The sequence below is a fragment of the Saccopteryx leptura genome, chromosome 5 (assembly GCF_036850995.1).
Source record: "Saccopteryx leptura isolate mSacLep1 chromosome 5, mSacLep1_pri_phased_curated, whole genome shotgun sequence".
NCBI lineage: Eukaryota > Metazoa > Chordata > Mammalia > Chiroptera > Emballonuridae > Saccopteryx > Saccopteryx leptura.
In genome coordinates, this window is record NC_089507.1 from 35,093,215 (window position 1) to 35,110,865 (window position 17,651).

Consider the following 17,651-nt stretch of genomic DNA (forward strand, 5'->3'; position numbering starts at 1 on the left):
AAACAAATTCAAGAGTTTATTCATTGTCTTGGTTGAGTGAGGGAAATAATAATTGAATAGGTAACCTAAATAGCAAAAAATCCTAAAACCTTATTTCTATATTATTTAACCTAATTTTCAAAGGCTTACCCTAACATTAAGCTGAACGACCGTGTTGCAGAGCACTGATACTAACTGGTTCAGAAAATGAGAAATATGATGAACACTAGGCAATGAAAAGCACACCTAAGGGTTCAATGTTGATCTATAAATCTAGGTTTTAATTACAAAAGCAAAAAAGGTGAGATTTCAAGTCATTCATGAAAAGCAAATAAAGAAATGCACAAAATAAACAGGGACAGGCCATTAGCACATTAGAAATGACAGTAAACGTGACATCACCTCAGATGCTTTCCGCTTCATTTCCTTGCATGTCATGTCGCAGTCTACTGAAATATGGTTTTCACGCACTTTGTTGCACTGCAATTCCTACAAATGAAAATTTCTACATTTCAGATTTAAGACTTTTCCCTTAAAGTCCTAACTGTATGATATAAGAAAGCAAAATTTCCCTAAAAGCTTAAGGTTATACAAATTATTTAACAGTCATGTTTATTAATATTTAATAATGTATGGCTGTAAGCATCAGATTTCTTGGCTCGAAGAGTCATTATTGCTTTATTTTCTCTTAATTACAATGAAGCGAATACCATAAAATTAAAATCATGCATTTACTAAGTGCAACTATTGAGAAAACAGTGTTTCTTTATTGTTTCTTGTGAATCCTCTAAAGCTTCCAGGGAATAAAGTGCTCCAGAGCCCTGCCATCCAACAGCATTCTGAGGGACTGTGAGTACTCTAACTCCGCACTCCCTAAGAGCTGCACTGACCACAGATGGCTGCTGAGCACTGAAATGTGGCTAGTGCAATCGAGGAAATGAATGTTCACTATTATTTCATGTTAATTCACTAAAATCCAAACTTAAATAGCCAACTTAGTGCAATTCTAGAAGTTTTCTAAAGAACTACAAAGTTTTCTATCAACCAGTAAACCTTCCATAAGTTTATGAAAATCATTCTACAGTTTATATTTGCACTTGTACTCTTTAGTGAAATAAAAAACTAATCTTTTCTTGATGACTACGTATCAATACTATGATCAATGTGTGTACTATGCTATAATAAATGAAGTGGTCCTTATTTTAAATAGTCTTAGACTTTGATTTTGCAGGTCCGTTTTTCTTGTGACAGTGACAGAGAGAATGACAGATACAGACAGACAGACAGGAAGGGAGAGAGACGAGAAGATCAATTCTTCATTGCAGCATCTTAGTTCATTGATTGCTCTCTCATATGTGCCTTAACCGGAGGGGGGGGGGCTACAGCAGAGCAAGTGACCCCTTGCTCAAGCCAGTGACCTTGCGCTCAAGTCAGGGACCATAGGGTCATGTCTATAATCCCACACTCAAGCTGGTGACCCTGTGCTCAAGCCAGTGACCTCGGGGTTTCAAACTTGGTTCCTCAGCAGCCCAGTCTGATGCTCTATCCACTGTACCACCACCTAGTCAGGCTGACTTTGTAGGTCTTTTATATACCGTTTATTCATTACCTATTTCTTGTTGCCAGATGTCAGGTTTGCCCTATTTGTATCAATTTCTCCTCTGATCACACTCTCAGACTAGTTTTTTTATATCAAATCTACTAGAGTTTAGAAATGAGATCACCAATTCCTATGAACAAAGTGCATGCACTTTAGTGAAAGCACTTTATAGAATGGAATTTTATTACTTAGAGGATTTCCCCTCCTTTAGTTCATTTTTGGCTGATGTTGGTGATAAACATGGTCTTGTCCTTCAAAAACAATCCAGAAAAACTTTCATGAACAAACATTAAATAAAAAATAAATGGCCGGTTGGCTCGGTGGTAGAGCGTCAGCCTGGCGTGCAGGAGTCCCGGGTTCGATTCCCAGCCAGGGCACACAGGAGAGGCGCCCATCTGCTTCTCCACCCCTCCCTCCTCCTTCCTCTCTGTCTCTCTCTTCCCCTCCCAGAGCCAAGGCTCCATTGGAGCAAAGTTGGCCCGGGCGCTGAGGATGGCTCTGTGGCCTCTGCCTCAGGTGCTAGAATGGCTCTGATTGCAACAGAGCGATGCCCCAGATGGGCAGAGCATTGCCCCCTGGTGGGCATGCCAGGTGGATCCTGGTCGGGCACATGTGGGAATCTGTCTGACTGCCTCCTAGTTTCCAACTTTAGAAAAATTAAAAAAAAAATAAAATAAATAAATGTGTGGGGTGGACATTAAGTCTATAAACCTGAAAGAATGACCATATCTTTTCTCATTCAGAAGGTACCTATTACATGCCAAGTGCTGTGGTAGGGACAGGGGACATAACAATGAAAAGAATATAATAATAAGTGCTAAACATAATAATAATAATAGCAGCTAATACTATGTTACTAAACAGAGCAATCATTGTCCTAAGTGCTATATAAGTATTACCTCTTTCATTCCTTTCAATAAGTCTGTGTAAACTCTACTTCACAGATGAGAAACAAGGTTACAGACGTGCTCTTTTTTTTTTTTAATATTTTCTTTATTGATTCTTAGAGAGAGAGAGAGAGAGAGAGAGAGAGAGAGAGAGAAAGAAGGGGGAGGAGCAGGAAGCATCAACTCCCATATGTGCCTTGACCAGGCAAGCCCAAGGTTTCGAACCGGCGACCTCAGTGTTCCAGGTCGACGCTTTATCCCACTGTGCCACCACAGGTCAGGCCCAGACGTGCTCTTGAGAAAACTCTAGAACCTAGTACAAAGACACCAAAGAGGAAAGAGCACCTGTCTTCCCAAGGGACTTAGAAGGAAGACCTTCCAAAACAAGGACATGCTTACACTGAGTATTAGCAGGATTCTTGTAAGAAAGCGGTAAAAAAAAATACATTGTATTTTACACAGAAGAAGGAATATATACATATATTCACAGACTAGAGGGGAGTAGAGCATAAATTTTCCAGCCCTTAAGTAACAGATTCACAGAGACAACTGTTAGAGGATGAGACTGGACAAGAAAGCAAAGGCAATATCATAGGTTTTCTTGTATGTCGAGTCCATGTTTCTTATAAAATGCATATTTTCCCCCCATAATGGATAAAGAACCACTGAAGAACTTACACCAGGGAAGTATTATGACTAGAGGCAAGGAAATCTGTTATGAAGCTGTTGTCAAAGTCCAAGAACAACCTGTTGCCAAAGTTCTAATGAGTGGCAAACTGCACTGAGACAACATGAGATTTGAGAGAAAACTTGAGCGATGCCCAGATTAAAAGAGGCTTGACTAAGTATTGATTTTCATGCAAAGGTGGTGCAATTTAAATATCTAACACTTAGGAATTCAACTCTAGAAGAGGTCTATAAATTTAAATTCAGCCCAACCAAGTGGTGGCGCAGCGGATAGAGGGTCGGACTGGGACGCGGATGACCGGGTTTAAATCCTGAGGTTGTCAGCTTAAACACAGGGGTTGTCAGCTTAAACACAGGTTCATCTGGTTTGAGCAAAGCTCACCAGCTTGAGCCCAAGGTCGCAGGCTTGAGCAAGGGGTCACTCTGTCTGCTGTAGCCCCCCAGTCAAGGCACATGTGAGAAAGCAATCAATGAACAACTAAGGTGCTGTAACGAAGAATTGATGCTTCTCATCTGTCTCCCTTCCTGTCTGTCTGTCCCTATCTATCCCTCTCTCTGTCAAATAAGTAAATAAATTTCAATTCAGAAGTTATCTACCCTAGATAATGAGAGTAGGAGCTGTGAAAATAAACAAAAAGACCTTCAATAAAAGCAAAAGATTCTCAATAAATATTTATTGAATAGATAAAGAAAAGAAAAGGAGCCTAGCTTTAGGAAATTACCATAGAAATAAGAAGACAAAAAGAGTTACGAACCAACAGCGTCCACAGGAACGTCAGGAGAAATGGGAAAAGACCCCTCAGCCACTGACATCTGAGAATTCAGACTCCTCCTTCATCAGATTTGTTGAACGGAATGTAATCTGTTGCCATCGAGCTAGTTTTTGCTCTCTTACTCCTCTGTTACCACTATTTTATATTCAGAGGGTTCTCTCCAAGTTTGAATGTTATTTTATAACTTTATTAGTCTGTGCGTGTAAGGTCTTTTTAGGGCAACATTTTCAAAACATGCTACTGATGGCAAAAAAAAAAAAAAAGCTTCACATAATTCCACACCATTTTTTAAACCATGAACCTCATGCATTACTCATGTGTTCCTTGTACAAAGATAAATGCAGAGCACACTGATTCCATCCAAAGGGCACTGAACTTGGTGACAACGTAAAATAGCCTTTTACTATTAAATTGCAGAAAACCAAACTGCCAAAGCTGATTTTTAAAATAAGCATTTACAGAAACAAGTGGGATAATAAAAGAGTCTATGAAATAAGACCTTAAAATTAACAGACAAAAAATAAATAAATAAAACCAAAGAACTATAAATACACACATACAAAAATGTACATAAAAATGTATTTTCAATAACTTAAAATATTTACCTTTTTTATTCTTTTGCAAGGACATCTAAGTTTTACCTTCTGATTGCAATTAAAAGGACATTCACCAGGATGGCACATCTCTTTGCATCTATGACCACAAGGAAGCTAAAATAAAACAGTTACATATTTACATTTCAGTCACATGCTACCTCCCCTTCCCCCCAACTACTTTAAGAGTCCATCATTAAAGAGGTCAATAAATCCTGGATAATCAGCTAATTTTCAACTTTTTCTTTAAGTAACCTTAACTATAATCAAATCACACAACCATTTCCCTGTTAGCTGCGCAAGGACGTGTTATCTCAAAAGCCAGGTTATACTCTGAAAGACTTGAAAAGCAGTCAAAAAGAAAACTGATTAGAATGCATAATATATAATGACTGTACCTTCATTACAGATTTCACAGCAAAGGTTTTTCTAAAGCGTCCAATCCTGATATCCATTTAAAGATGAGATGCCTTACCGTTTTACTCAGAGTGAGACAGTTTTCTTCTACTCAACCCAGCCTTAACATCATTCTGCCAGCTCGTTGGTAAGACCTATCAAGTGGCTTATCAATAACCAATATTGTCTAGGTCAAAATGTCCCATTTTAATGACAATAATTGAAAAAACTCTCTTTCGATATAAGACTTGCAAAACAATATTATTTATGGATAAATACACTTACCATCATCCCCATGGCTAGCACTTACCATGTACTTAGACTTTTACATGTTATTAACTCATTTGATACTCAGACAACACCTGCAGTAGGTATTATGATTGCTTCCGTTTTATAAATGAACAATTTAAATTAGAGAGAGGGTAAATCATTTGCCTGAGTAAAAAGTCGAAAAGCTTTTGTGGCAATAATAAAGCCAATTTAAGAAAAAATAATTTAAGGTAGAAATGTATATGTGGGCCACAGTTTAAAGTGGGAGCTCTTAATAGCATATTTAAATTTTGTTTTAGTTAAATTCAAACAATGCAACAGTCCAGAAGACACGGAGGGCACAGCAGAGAAGTAGCAGAGCTGAAAGGATGTGCCTATGCTATTTTACTCTCATTCAGCAGACATTTACCAGCTGCCTACCATGTACAACCAGGGGACCAGAGACTAGATACAAAGATAAACGTGACATAGTCCCTGCCTGTAAATAATCTACAGATTATTGGAGCGGAGGATAAAGTAAAAAGAAATTTATCAGTACATCAGAATTTATCAGAATCTCACACCTTAACTGAGTACAAGTACAAGATATCTACTACAGAGTCAAGTGATATAACTCCTAGCTGATCTTATGTATGACCTGATTCTGTAGCCTATCAGTTTTCAGAGTGTGGTCCCAGACCAACAGTATCACCATTACATAGGAGTTTATTAGAAATGTAATTCATGGGTCCCACTCCAAGCCCATAAAAAGAGAAACTCTGGGGTGGGGCCCATCAGTCTGTTTTAAGAGGCCCCTGAAGTGATTCTGATGCACACTAGAGTTTGAGAACCACTACTTTAGCCTCACCTATGTCTAAAGGCCATAAACCAGAATGAGTTTTATTAGACACATTAAAATTCACTTGTCCACTCATAGGTTTTTCCAAACTATAATAGCCATTTGGACTGTCCCCAGCCTATGGAAATGTATTTTCACAAAAGCCCAAGGAGACTCTAGAATGGCCTAGAATCCAAAATCATGAACAGGATACAAATTTTTACATTGCCAATGCTCACTCATCTAGAACTAGCAAATGTCATTACTGATTATCAGAGCCAAGCAATGCCAGACTGCAAATTAGCAACTGCTCAATTACTTTTTGATAACTAATATCATACCAAGTTACTCTATCAGATTAAAAACAAAACATTCTCAACTACTTATCTGGAATTTGAATTTAGACAGAAAAAAATTTATTTTAACAAGAAAAGCTCAGGGTTTAAAAAAATTCAAAAAATTAAATTTAAACTATCCCATGCCTCTAGTCTTACTTTATATTAATAAAGACAAGATTATTAAAATAATCATTTATCCTTTGAAATGCTCTATTTTATTACCTTATATAAATTTTGAAATTCTCAGGTTCTAGTTCATAAATAAAAGTCCATAAAAATTGTCCAAAAGTTTTAGTTAAAAGAAAATATTGTTGCCTGACCAGGCAGTGGCGCAGTGGATAGAGCGTCAGGTTAGGGCGTGGGGGACCGAGGTTTGAAACCCGAGGTCGCCAGCTTGAGTATCAGCTCATCTGGCTTGAGCACGGGTTCACCAGCTTGAGAGTGGGGTTGCTACTTTGAGCGTGGGATCACAGACATGACCCCATGGTCGCTGGCCTGATCCCAAGGTCGCTGGCTTGAGCAAAGGATCACTTGCTCTGTTGTAGCCCTCTAGTCAAGGTACATATGAGAAAGCAATCAATGAACAACTAAGGTGCTGCAACAAAGAATTGATGCTTCTCACCTCACTCCCTTCCTGTCTGTCTGTCCCTATATATCCCTCTGACTGTCTGCCAAAAATAAATAAATAAAAAAAAGAAAATACTGTTAATAAATGACATATAGTGCATTGATCTGTTTTATTTAGTCAAAGATACTGACTACAGGGGGTCCTCAGGTTACAACAGTCCCAACATACAACGTTTCGAGTTTATGACGCTCACTCCCAAAAAACTTTAAAAAATTCAGATGTGAGTGTTCTGGCTTACACTGTTAGCTGTCGTACTTACAGACTACGTGGGCTAGCTAGTTTGGTTGCTCGCACCTTAGACTACGTAGTAACGCAGTGTATGAGTGAGGGAGTTGGCGTCCCCCAGTACATTTACCTATGCCATTTTGAACTGTTAAAAGAGCAAGTGTTCCATTGTGTTAGGCGAGGGTGTTTCAACATACACCAAAATTCGGGTTACATCACTGTCGTAGGAACAGAACAGTTTCGTAACTCGAGGACTCCCTGAACTATATTTAAGGTTTTGTTTGCATCTTTGACCAAGAATTAAAAGAAAAGAGGTACTATTGTACATCAATAAGTCAAAAGAATTCCTTTATAAATATGCACCCAAATCAAATAATTATCACTGACCTACCTCCAAAAACAAAAACAGGAGCATCCTCACTTTTAGGTTAAACAAATACAGATGGATAATCTTGGTTTCTCAAATTATTCCCAGGATAAACCAATAGTGAGATTTTTACCATTTTACTGTAAACAATATTTTGGAACCATTTTGATACTTTAGTTTGAATACAGTACATATATAAACAAGCAAATCTTTTTTTTTTTTTTCTGAAGCTGGAAACAGGGAGAGACAGTCAGACAGACTCCCGCATGCGCCCGACCGGGATCCACCCGGCACGCCCACCAGGGGCGATGCTCTGCCCACCAGGGGCGATGCTCTGCCCACCAGGGGGCGATGCTCTGCCCATCCTGGGCGTCGCCATATTGCGACCAGAGCCACTCTAGCGCCTGAGGCAGAGGCCACAGAGCCATCCCCAGCGCCCGGGCCATCTTTGCTCCAATGGAGCCTCGGCTGCGGGAGGGGAAGAGAGAGACAGAGAGGAAAGCGCGGCGGAGGGGTTGAGAAGCAAATGGGCGCTTCTCCTATGCAAATCTTTAAACAAAATTTTATATATGACTGCTTTATAGTAATTTATATATATATCTGTCTGTCTTTAATAACCTATTACGAATTTACTCTCTAACTGCCTAAGACCCACATGGTTCCTAATCAATTTTTTATTTTAAGTCTGAATCACATTATGGGAGGTAAGCATTAGGTGAATGCCTTTGTATAAAGTATATAAGCTATTTCTAAAACTACCTTTTTAAAAAAAATCTTCAAAGGGTCATTCCTAGTCCTAATATCCCCAAATTTTATAAAGAATTGTGCATCTACCCTAAATCATATACATTACATTTTTACAAACATCACTATTTTTCCCTAAACCCACATATTTAGTGGGTCCAGGAAAGATCTGAAAATAGATTTTCAAACAAGAGAAAATCCAAGAGAAATAATGCCTCAAAAATACAACTTAAAAGGTTCTAATAAAGCTTACCTCTTTAGGACACTGGTTTTTGCAACAACTAAGGAGATTCTTTTCCTTTTCATCAGCTGTGGTTATTTTTCTAAAAATAGGAGAGGAAGATTTGGTAACATTCAAACAAAATTCATGTCATAGCATATTTTCCAAAGAGGGAAGAGTGGGACAGGAACATCAAGCTGCTCCTGTATGTGCCCGGACCTGGGAATCAAATCAGCAACCTCCACGCTCTAGGACAGTGCTCTGAACCAACCAAGCTCTCCAGCCAGGGCTTTTTTTTTTTTTTCTTAAACAGAGAGGGAGAGAGAGAGGAGGGAAAAGAGAAGCAGTCATTGCTGTTCCACTCAGTTGTGCATTCATTGGTTGCTTCCCATGTGTGCCCTAACCAGGGATTGAACCTGCAGCTATGCAGTTACCTGTCATTTTGGGATGACGCTTAACCAACTGAGCTGACCAGCCAGGGCCTTACTTATTTTTTTCTGGAGTAGTACTTTGTGTCTCTTTCTATAACAATTATATTCAATTACTTTACTGTTCTAATAAATCAAACCTTCGGCCCTTCACCAACCACCAACAAATCAAATGCTAAAAGGGCTGTACTGTAAGAAGGAAGCACAGAACACACAGCAGCACCTGCACCTGGCCCCTCTTTAATAGTTCCTGTATGGCCCTTCCCTACAGGTCAACTGGTATTCATAATTACCATTCTTCTTCAAGCCTTTACATAAAATATTAAAAGCTAGTCATTTAAAATGTTACTTCAAATTAAGAAATTTAGGCTATTCAGTGGGAAATGTAGTAAGTAAGCTTATTAGAAAAGCCTTTTCAGTTGTTTTTAGATAAACTATTAATGGTAGAAATTGATTCATTTTAGATTAGATCTTTTTAGATCAATCTGACTCGGTAGGTTACTCAGAAATAGTCACGAACACCTAGGAATAAAGCTACTCTCTAATAGGTACTTGAACAGAACCACAATAGATTCTGCATGAGTCAGTGACTAGTGACAATCTAATAATCCCTATTATACCTCTTACTGTTTTCGTCTCCATTACTTCCTTCTCCATTTTTTATTCTTTCTTTTCCTGCTTTTCTACATATTTCCCCTTACTAAACATAATTGCCAAAATGTATCATAAGAGAGAGAAAGAGGGAAAAGAGAAGCAGTAATTATGTCTTACTAGACATAATTGCCAAAATGTATCATAAAACTATATCATAATATAGTTTTATATTAGCCTAATAGAAAACTATAATCTTAATATTTGTATCCAATTAGCTATAAATATACTCTAACATATGCAATTTTCTTGGCAAAATTTCATGTAATGTCACAAAGTTTTTTTTTTTTTATTTTATTTTATTTTATTTATTCATTTTAGAGAGGAGAGAGAGGGAGAGAGAGAGAGACAGGGGGGGGGGGAGGAGCTGGAAGCATCAACTCCCATATGTGCCTTGACCAGGCAAGCCCAGGGTTTCGAACCGGCGACCTCAGCATTTCCAGGTTGACGTTTTATCCACTGCGCCACCACAGGTCAGGCTGTCACAAAGTTTTTATGCTAGTTCTACTAAATGTACATTTTCATTCTTACAAGTACAGTGCTCAACCTCTGAACTTAAGAGTTAAAATCATTTTATTCCTGTTACTCTACAATTAGGAAAAATTACCTACTTTTCAAGGTCTGAATCTTTTATATTTAATTTCTATGGAAAAAATATACATGAAGCAGAAGAGAACTAAAAGGAAAAGAAGACATAAAATTCTTCACTGAATTAAAGCAAATAAAATTATCAGATTAAAGAACTCTGTATAAAAACATATATTTTAAATATGTATTCAAGAAAGGAATATAGGAACTCTGGATAGCTAAGATAATGGAAGACACCTCAATCCAAAGTATCCACACATAGCCCACAAAAAAGTTCAGCTCTTAAAAAAATCACTCAAATCCATGACCTTGGCATAATTAGAAGACAGAAATGTCTTCAGACTTCAATTACCTGTAAGTAGAAAATTAATTATCAATTCCTAGCAGAGCTATTTCTCAAGCTCCCACAGGAAATCTTTTCAAGAAGCCAGTGAAGTTCTGGGAAAACTGAACAGAAAAGAAGAGCAGCGAACATCACACCAGACAAAGAAAGTCAACGCTAAATGTAAAAGTGCTAAAAATTGTTGGGAGATTAGAGCACTGACTACAGGGAAGAGCCTTTTAAAAGTGCAGAATGACCTGGACCAGATGGTGGCACAGCTGATAGGGTGTCAGACTGAGACACAGAGGACCCAGGTTCAAAACCTCGAGGTCGCAGACTTGAGCTTGAGTGAGGAGTCAGGATCATAGACATGACCCCATGGTCACTGGCTTAAGCCCAAAGGTCTCTGTCTTGACGTCCAAGGTTGCTGGCTTGAGCCCAAGTTCACTGGCTTGAGCAACGGGTCACTTGCTCTGCTGTAGCCACCCCCCCACGCCCATCAAGGCACATATGAGAAAGCAATCAATAAATAACTACGGAGCTCTCATCTCTCTTTCCCTTCCTGTCTATCTGTCCCTCTCTCTGTCCCTCTCTGTCTCCGTCACACACACACACAAAAGTGCACAACAATCAAAGAGCCAGTCTTGGAAAGATAACACTCTGCGGAAAGAAGTAAAAAAGGAAAGGCATCCTCTGAAGACAGCATGCTGAAGAGAAGCAGCAGCAGGAAGGGAAATTTAGGATCCTGTAGACCTAAGAAAAAAACCCCTTTTTGTCAGTATCACCCATTAATAAAGCAAAATTGCCCTCTTAACTCTCCCTACAAAACTTAAAAAGCTAAAAGTTGTAATATTTTATTTTTTAAATTTTAACAAAATAATTCTGACTCTTATAATTTAACAAAGCATAAATCTAAAGTATAAATGACAAAAGTAAATTTAAGATAATATTAACAAAATTTTTCAAAAAGTATTTATGCTAAAAAAAAACGACAAAGTTACATTCCCAAATTTAACTTGAATAAAATAAACTTATAAAAAGCCCACTTTACAATCTTGGATGAAATAGAGCTGAATGAGATGAGTCAGATCATAATTAACTAAAGTTAGATCATAATTAAAAGAGAAAAAAAATTGTTTTTCTCTTCTACATAATCCACAGGCAAAAATCTGCATTTCTTTCAGTAACGAAAATATAGAGGTCATATCCTGTATGACAAATGCTGTAACAGCAACATTTGTAACCAATAAAACTCTATCTTTTAAATCTATAATTTAAAAATTACACCTAAGTAATTATGTACAAGTTAATTTTTGATTCAATGAAATTCTACTTTGGCTCTGTTATTTGAATAATCTGTTACAGGAATGCCTCTCTTATTTTATTTTTAAGGCAGTTGATACAATTTTTTTTCCTAACAAAATCTTACGTTGAATCCCCAAATGGAAGAAATCAGAATTGCCCTGGTTGAAACAGGGTAAAGTACGTACAAGGTGAAGTAGTCTACATTTCCTCCAAGTCTCTCAGGAAAATCTAGGCCTCCAGAGTCTAAGGACCACCATTGAAAAACATTTCTTACTGTATACTACATATACAGGGTTCCAAATTATAAAAAGATCTCAATTAAAATAATTTTAGTAAAACTAGAATGTTTCTTCATTAGTTTTAGTAAAACAAAAATATTTCTACTTACCTACATTCCACATACAGGCTTGTGATCTTGCAGTGACATTTTATTCTAAGCATCTGAACACAAGGAGGACATTCTCCAGGGTGACATGGCAAAACACATGGATGGGGACAACCCACTGGCCGTGACTTGGAGCACCCTTCTTCACACTGAAGGCATTCTGGGCCAGCCTGACAAATTGCAAAGAAATAAATCTCATTTCTACACAGTACTGTAGTTATACAATTTCTATATCCCATTAAAAGAAAGTACTTCTGCAGTTCCTAAAATCATTCATTTTAAAAATATTCAAAATGAAGAACAGCAAGATTATCAATATAACAATAATTTACAAAGATTTTTATGCCTATAAACCTCATTAAATCAAACTGCCTCACCTTTAAAATGGATGTATCTCTACTAAAAATGTAAATTACTTCCTAAAGAATAGTCAGCAGCAGAAAAAAAAGTAGAGTAAAACATTATCAATTCATTTACATCCAACAAGTATGATCATCAAACTAAAGATATCAATACATTGTTAACATATAAATAAATATTCCCAAAGCATTCAATGTTCTGGAGATAGTCATCTCATCTTACTAAAGAGAAACACATATAGAGAAAAATAGGAGAATGCCCCGCAGTTTTTTAATGCACTTCATAAAGACAAAACTAAATTACATTTAGTACAAATAACTGTTATGTCAATTGTAAAACTGTAACTTAACAAGTCCCCTTTCTGCTCTAGTAATTTAATAACTTAAGTAGAATCTACTAAAAATGGTTAAAGATTTTTATTACAGTATATTGTTTATTTTCACATTATACCTAAGATAAAATAAAAGAGCTATAGATATGAATAGTAAGTCTTGGAAGATAAATATTTTTCATTATCATCTTTTAAAATGAGCCTTTTCCAAATTATCCAACTTTCTGAAATCCAGAAAGGAGAGTAATCCCTAACTGTAATGAGACTATAAGAAAAACAGAATAAACATTTGCGTTGTTACAAATTAGAAAACTAATCTTGATAAGTAAAACGTTCTTTCTCATTTTGTTGAAATATATTGACATTGTATAAATTCAAGGTGTTAGACCTGTTAATCTGATACATTTATATATTGTAACAGATTGTCATTACAGCAATAATTAGCACCTCTATCACATTACAGAATTACCCTTTCTTTTTAGTGGTTGAAATAATTAAATTCTAGTCTCTTAGCAAATTTAATTATAATGAAATTCTTTCGATTAAAAAAGAAATCAATGAAACATGACACATCACACACATTGCCTCCAGCAGTGTTCTCAGACATTTTGTGCTTTATCAATCACTTGGGAATCTTGTTAAAATGCTGAGATGGGACTCGAAATTTTGCATTTCTTACGAGATTCCGGCTAATGCCAGTGCCACTGTTCTGCAGACAAGTCTGAGTGGCGAGGGTCTATAACATACATAATTATATATAAATGTATATATATGTGTGATTATGTATGTATATATACTTTTTCTTTTTCATGTATTTTTGGTGAGAGACTTTCCCCAATGAAAGGCAGACTTTCCTCATTACTCTATTTCTTCTTTCAGCCACTCAAAAGATATTTGATCCCACATTTGCCTGCAAAACACGCACCACTGCAGTTGCCATCAGCCTCACACCTTTCCCCTGTCAACCACGGTTCTACTCACTAAAACCAATGAATTAGACAACAGGAATATCTGTTGCTAATCAAACAGTCAGAACCACTGCATATAATAGCTTTGATTGAATTTAGATCTGGGGGTGAGGTCAGGCAAGGAGACCAGAGCCAAGCTGATAAGCAAAAGAGCTTTGAGTCCATCAATTCAATCAATACTTACTAAATACCTGCTACGTTGTAGGCTCTGTGCTACAAATGAAGGCAGAAACTGCATTACAAATTCCAGAGGCATTTGGGTCAAGAGATAAATACTAGGACCCTTTCTCCAATGGGTCTCAATTGAGGTGCTATGGTAATGTAAGAATTTTTTTTAAGTTTCTATATTATTTTGATTTTAATATATAGAGTGATTACAAACTTATCCTCAAAATAATATAATTTTCAGTCACTTGCACTGCAGTAGCCTTCCTTGAGTCAGAGATAGGAGTGGACTTGTAGAAAAATTGCATATAACTTATAACCCATATTTTGCCACACCTACCAGCCAAGGAGCAATGGTGAGATAATCCAAGAGAATTCTCTAATCATTGCCATATCAGCTCTTACAATGAATTTTTTCTGACTCATCTGATATTCTGAAAACCTCGAGGAGGAATGCCATATAGCACTACACCTTATATTTAAAGTGGTTTTGAATCATTGTAATTACTAACTAGCTTGATTTTATATAATTCTAGTATCCTTTTCATTATATCATAACTACATTTTTAAAATTTATTGATTGATTAGAGAGAGGAAGGGAGAGAATGAAAAAGAAAAACATCAGTTTGTTGTTCCACTTACTTATGCATTCTTTGGTTGAGTCCTGTATGCACCCTGACCTAGGATCGAACCCACAACCTTGGCATATCAGGATAACACTAACCAACTGAGCTACTCAGCCAGGGACTACATTTTCATTGAGGATCAAAGCAACAGATTAATGAAGAAATTGTAATACATCTATATGTGTGTCTACAAATGAGCGAGAGTGTCTTTATGTTATCATATATTACAATTACCAAATCAAAGGCCAAAAAAACTAACAGTGTGATTGAAATTTTCAATAACACAATCCATATTAATAATTTAAACAGCTGTAAATTTAATGTTACTTAATAAATACAAAACTTAAAATTTTGGCTTTTTCTTCATTAAGCACACTTGTTTTTATTATGATTCCTTATAAAATGGAAGTCTAAGAAAAACATGAATTACTTTAAACATAAAATTTAATATTTAAAAGGTGATTTAGCTATATTTGTATTTCCTTGTAAAACTGCAATTTTTAGAGATCTTTGAATAGTTGATTTCTCATATGCTTATAAAATGCTTTTACAGAATTTCACATACACACACGTGACGCTATTTACTTCTAACAAAAGTTTGGTAATTTATTAAAACTGTGAGCATCATCTATCTCATGTGTTAGGCTTAAAAAAAAGCTGAAAGCATATTCAGACACATACTCAATCTTAGAACATTACCTTGTTTTTGCCAGTGCAGGCATCAGTTTCAGTTACTTTGTGGCATTCTTTCATACATACATGATTCTGACAATCTAAGGTCCGTCCACAAACTCTCTTACAAGAGTAGGGTCCTACAGCATGGCACGGTAGTGGACTCACCTTAAAAAAAAAAGAAGAAAATAAAATCAGCACAACATACACACACACCTTCTAGACTCATGTTTCTGAAACAACTCATTTGATGACAAGTTTACCATTTCATAACAAGTTTCACAAAGTTCTGACACATTTTCATTAATAATTATTATCTAAATCAAAATAACATCAAAAAATCCAAAAAAAATGAATGCCAAGAAACAGAAACATTCTATTCCTAAAAGGGAAATTCAATACAATTCTGTAGTAAATGTATATTCATAAACTAATTTTCAAATAACACTGTATATTTTTTAAATTAGCAGACAAACCACTGGCTTTAAAACACTGAAGTAACAATACTTTGACATCATTATTTCTAAAAATCCTAGTATAGAAGGGGTTGTTATAAGCTTTACCCAACTTGTGCATAACTCACCTCATGTTTTCCAAGACACTGCCTGCAAGGAAAAAATAACATGAAATAAAAACATTACAAATTCTTCAAAAAGAATAACTAAAGCAAAGATGCTCTCTACTAACTTGTTTTATTAAGAATAAAAAAATAAACACATATGAAAATACGTGATTACAGAAACACTGCAGTATACAAAGTTAATATATAAAAGCTAACTGCTTTCCTATAAACTAGCAATGAACAACTGGAATTTGAAAGCATGAAACATACCACCATTTTTATTAGCACATACACAAAAAATGAAATACTTAGGTATAAATCTAACAAAATATATACAAGATCCATATGAGGAAAATTTTGGAACACTCATGAAAGAAATAAAAAATCTAAATAAATTAAGATATATTCCCTGTTCACTGATAGGAAAGTGTAATACTGTTAAGTGTTGCCTCTTCTCAACTCCATGTAGAGTCAACACAGTTCCAATCAAAATCCCAGCATGTTATTTGTTGATATCAACAAAGTGATTCTAAGATCTATATGAACATAAAACTCAGAATAGGTACCCAGTACTGAAGAAGAATGAAGTAAAAAAACTTACATTACCCAACTTCAAGACTTGCTAGAAAGCTACAGTGATCAAAGCAGTATGGTGAAAGGACAAAGAGACAGTGGGACAGAACTAGACCCACACAAATTTAGTCAACTGATCTTTGACAAAAGAGAAAGGCAACTAAATGAGGAAGGATATCTTTTCAACAAATGGTTGGTGTTGGAACAAAAGGACATGGAACAGAAACATATCCAAACAGACCTTACACCTTTCACGATAGTTAACTCAATAGATAACAGATATGAATACAAAATTTAAAACTATAAAACAGGAGAAAATCTAGGTGACCTTGAGATTGGTAATGACTTTTTAGATAAAATACCAAACGTATAACATTAAAAGAAAATGGTAAAGCTGAACCCGGTTAAACCAAAAACAGCTTCTCTATGAAGAACAACTGTAAAAGAAAGTATTTAATGAAAATACCAGCCAAGACAAAGGCCAGGAGAAAATATCTGGAAAACACATGTCCAGCAAAGAACTTATATCCAAAGTATAAAAAGAACTCTTAAAACTCAGGAATAAGAAAGCAAACACTTGTCTGACCAGGTGGTGGCGCAGTGGATAGAACATCAACATGGGATGCTGAGGACCCAGGTTCAAAACCTGGAAGTCACCAGCTTGAGCGCGAGCTCATCTGGTTTGAACATGGGTTCACCAGCTTGAGCCTGAGGTTACTGGTTTGGCTTGAGCCCTCTAGTCAAGGTACATTATGAGAAACAATCAATGAACAACTAAAGTGAAGCAATTACTAGTTGATGTTTCTCACTCTCCTCCCTCCCTCTCTCTCTCTTCCCCCCTTCCTGTCCCTCTATCTCTCCCCCTCTAAAATCAATGGAAAAAAAAGGACAATAAAAAAAAGTGGTTTCTTGGGGGTTTAAGAAAGAGGGAAGCAAGGGATAAACATGATATGTTTAAAAATCTTCCTTCGAAACAGATTAAAGAATTCAAAGGTAATTGACCATGATACGTTGATTTTAGTGCCAATGAATCAAAATATCAATGTCTCTTCCATTTTCCTGAAAAGAAAAATTTAGGCCATTGATAATCACTAAAGACTCAAACCTAGTAAGAGATACTATAGACAACTTGGTCCCTCATGACACACAAATCCTCCATAAAAGAACAGTCTCTACAGTCGCTAACAATTA

General features: G+C 36.2%; 1 protein-coding gene across 3 annotated transcripts in view; it reads right to left on the bottom strand.

Moving 5' to 3' along the window:
* The window catches only part of NFXL1 (nuclear transcription factor, X-box binding like 1), a 48,645-nt gene that overhangs the window by 3,531 nt on the left and 27,463 nt on the right, over positions 1 to 17,651 (bottom strand). For all 3 annotated transcript variants that reach the window (XM_066384650.1, XM_066384649.1, XM_066384648.1), the window contains 6 exons: positions 15,909 to 15,930; positions 15,353 to 15,493; positions 12,207 to 12,373; positions 8,558 to 8,627; positions 4,532 to 4,636; positions 382 to 468 (listed from right to left, as the gene is read on the bottom strand). In XM_066384650.1, the coding sequence (XP_066240747.1) occupies positions 382 to 468; positions 4,532 to 4,636; positions 8,558 to 8,627; positions 12,207 to 12,373; positions 15,353 to 15,493; positions 15,909 to 15,930 (592 nt within the window). The remainder of the gene's footprint in view (positions 1 to 381; positions 469 to 4,531; positions 4,637 to 8,557; positions 8,628 to 12,206; positions 12,374 to 15,352; positions 15,494 to 15,908; positions 15,931 to 17,651) is intronic.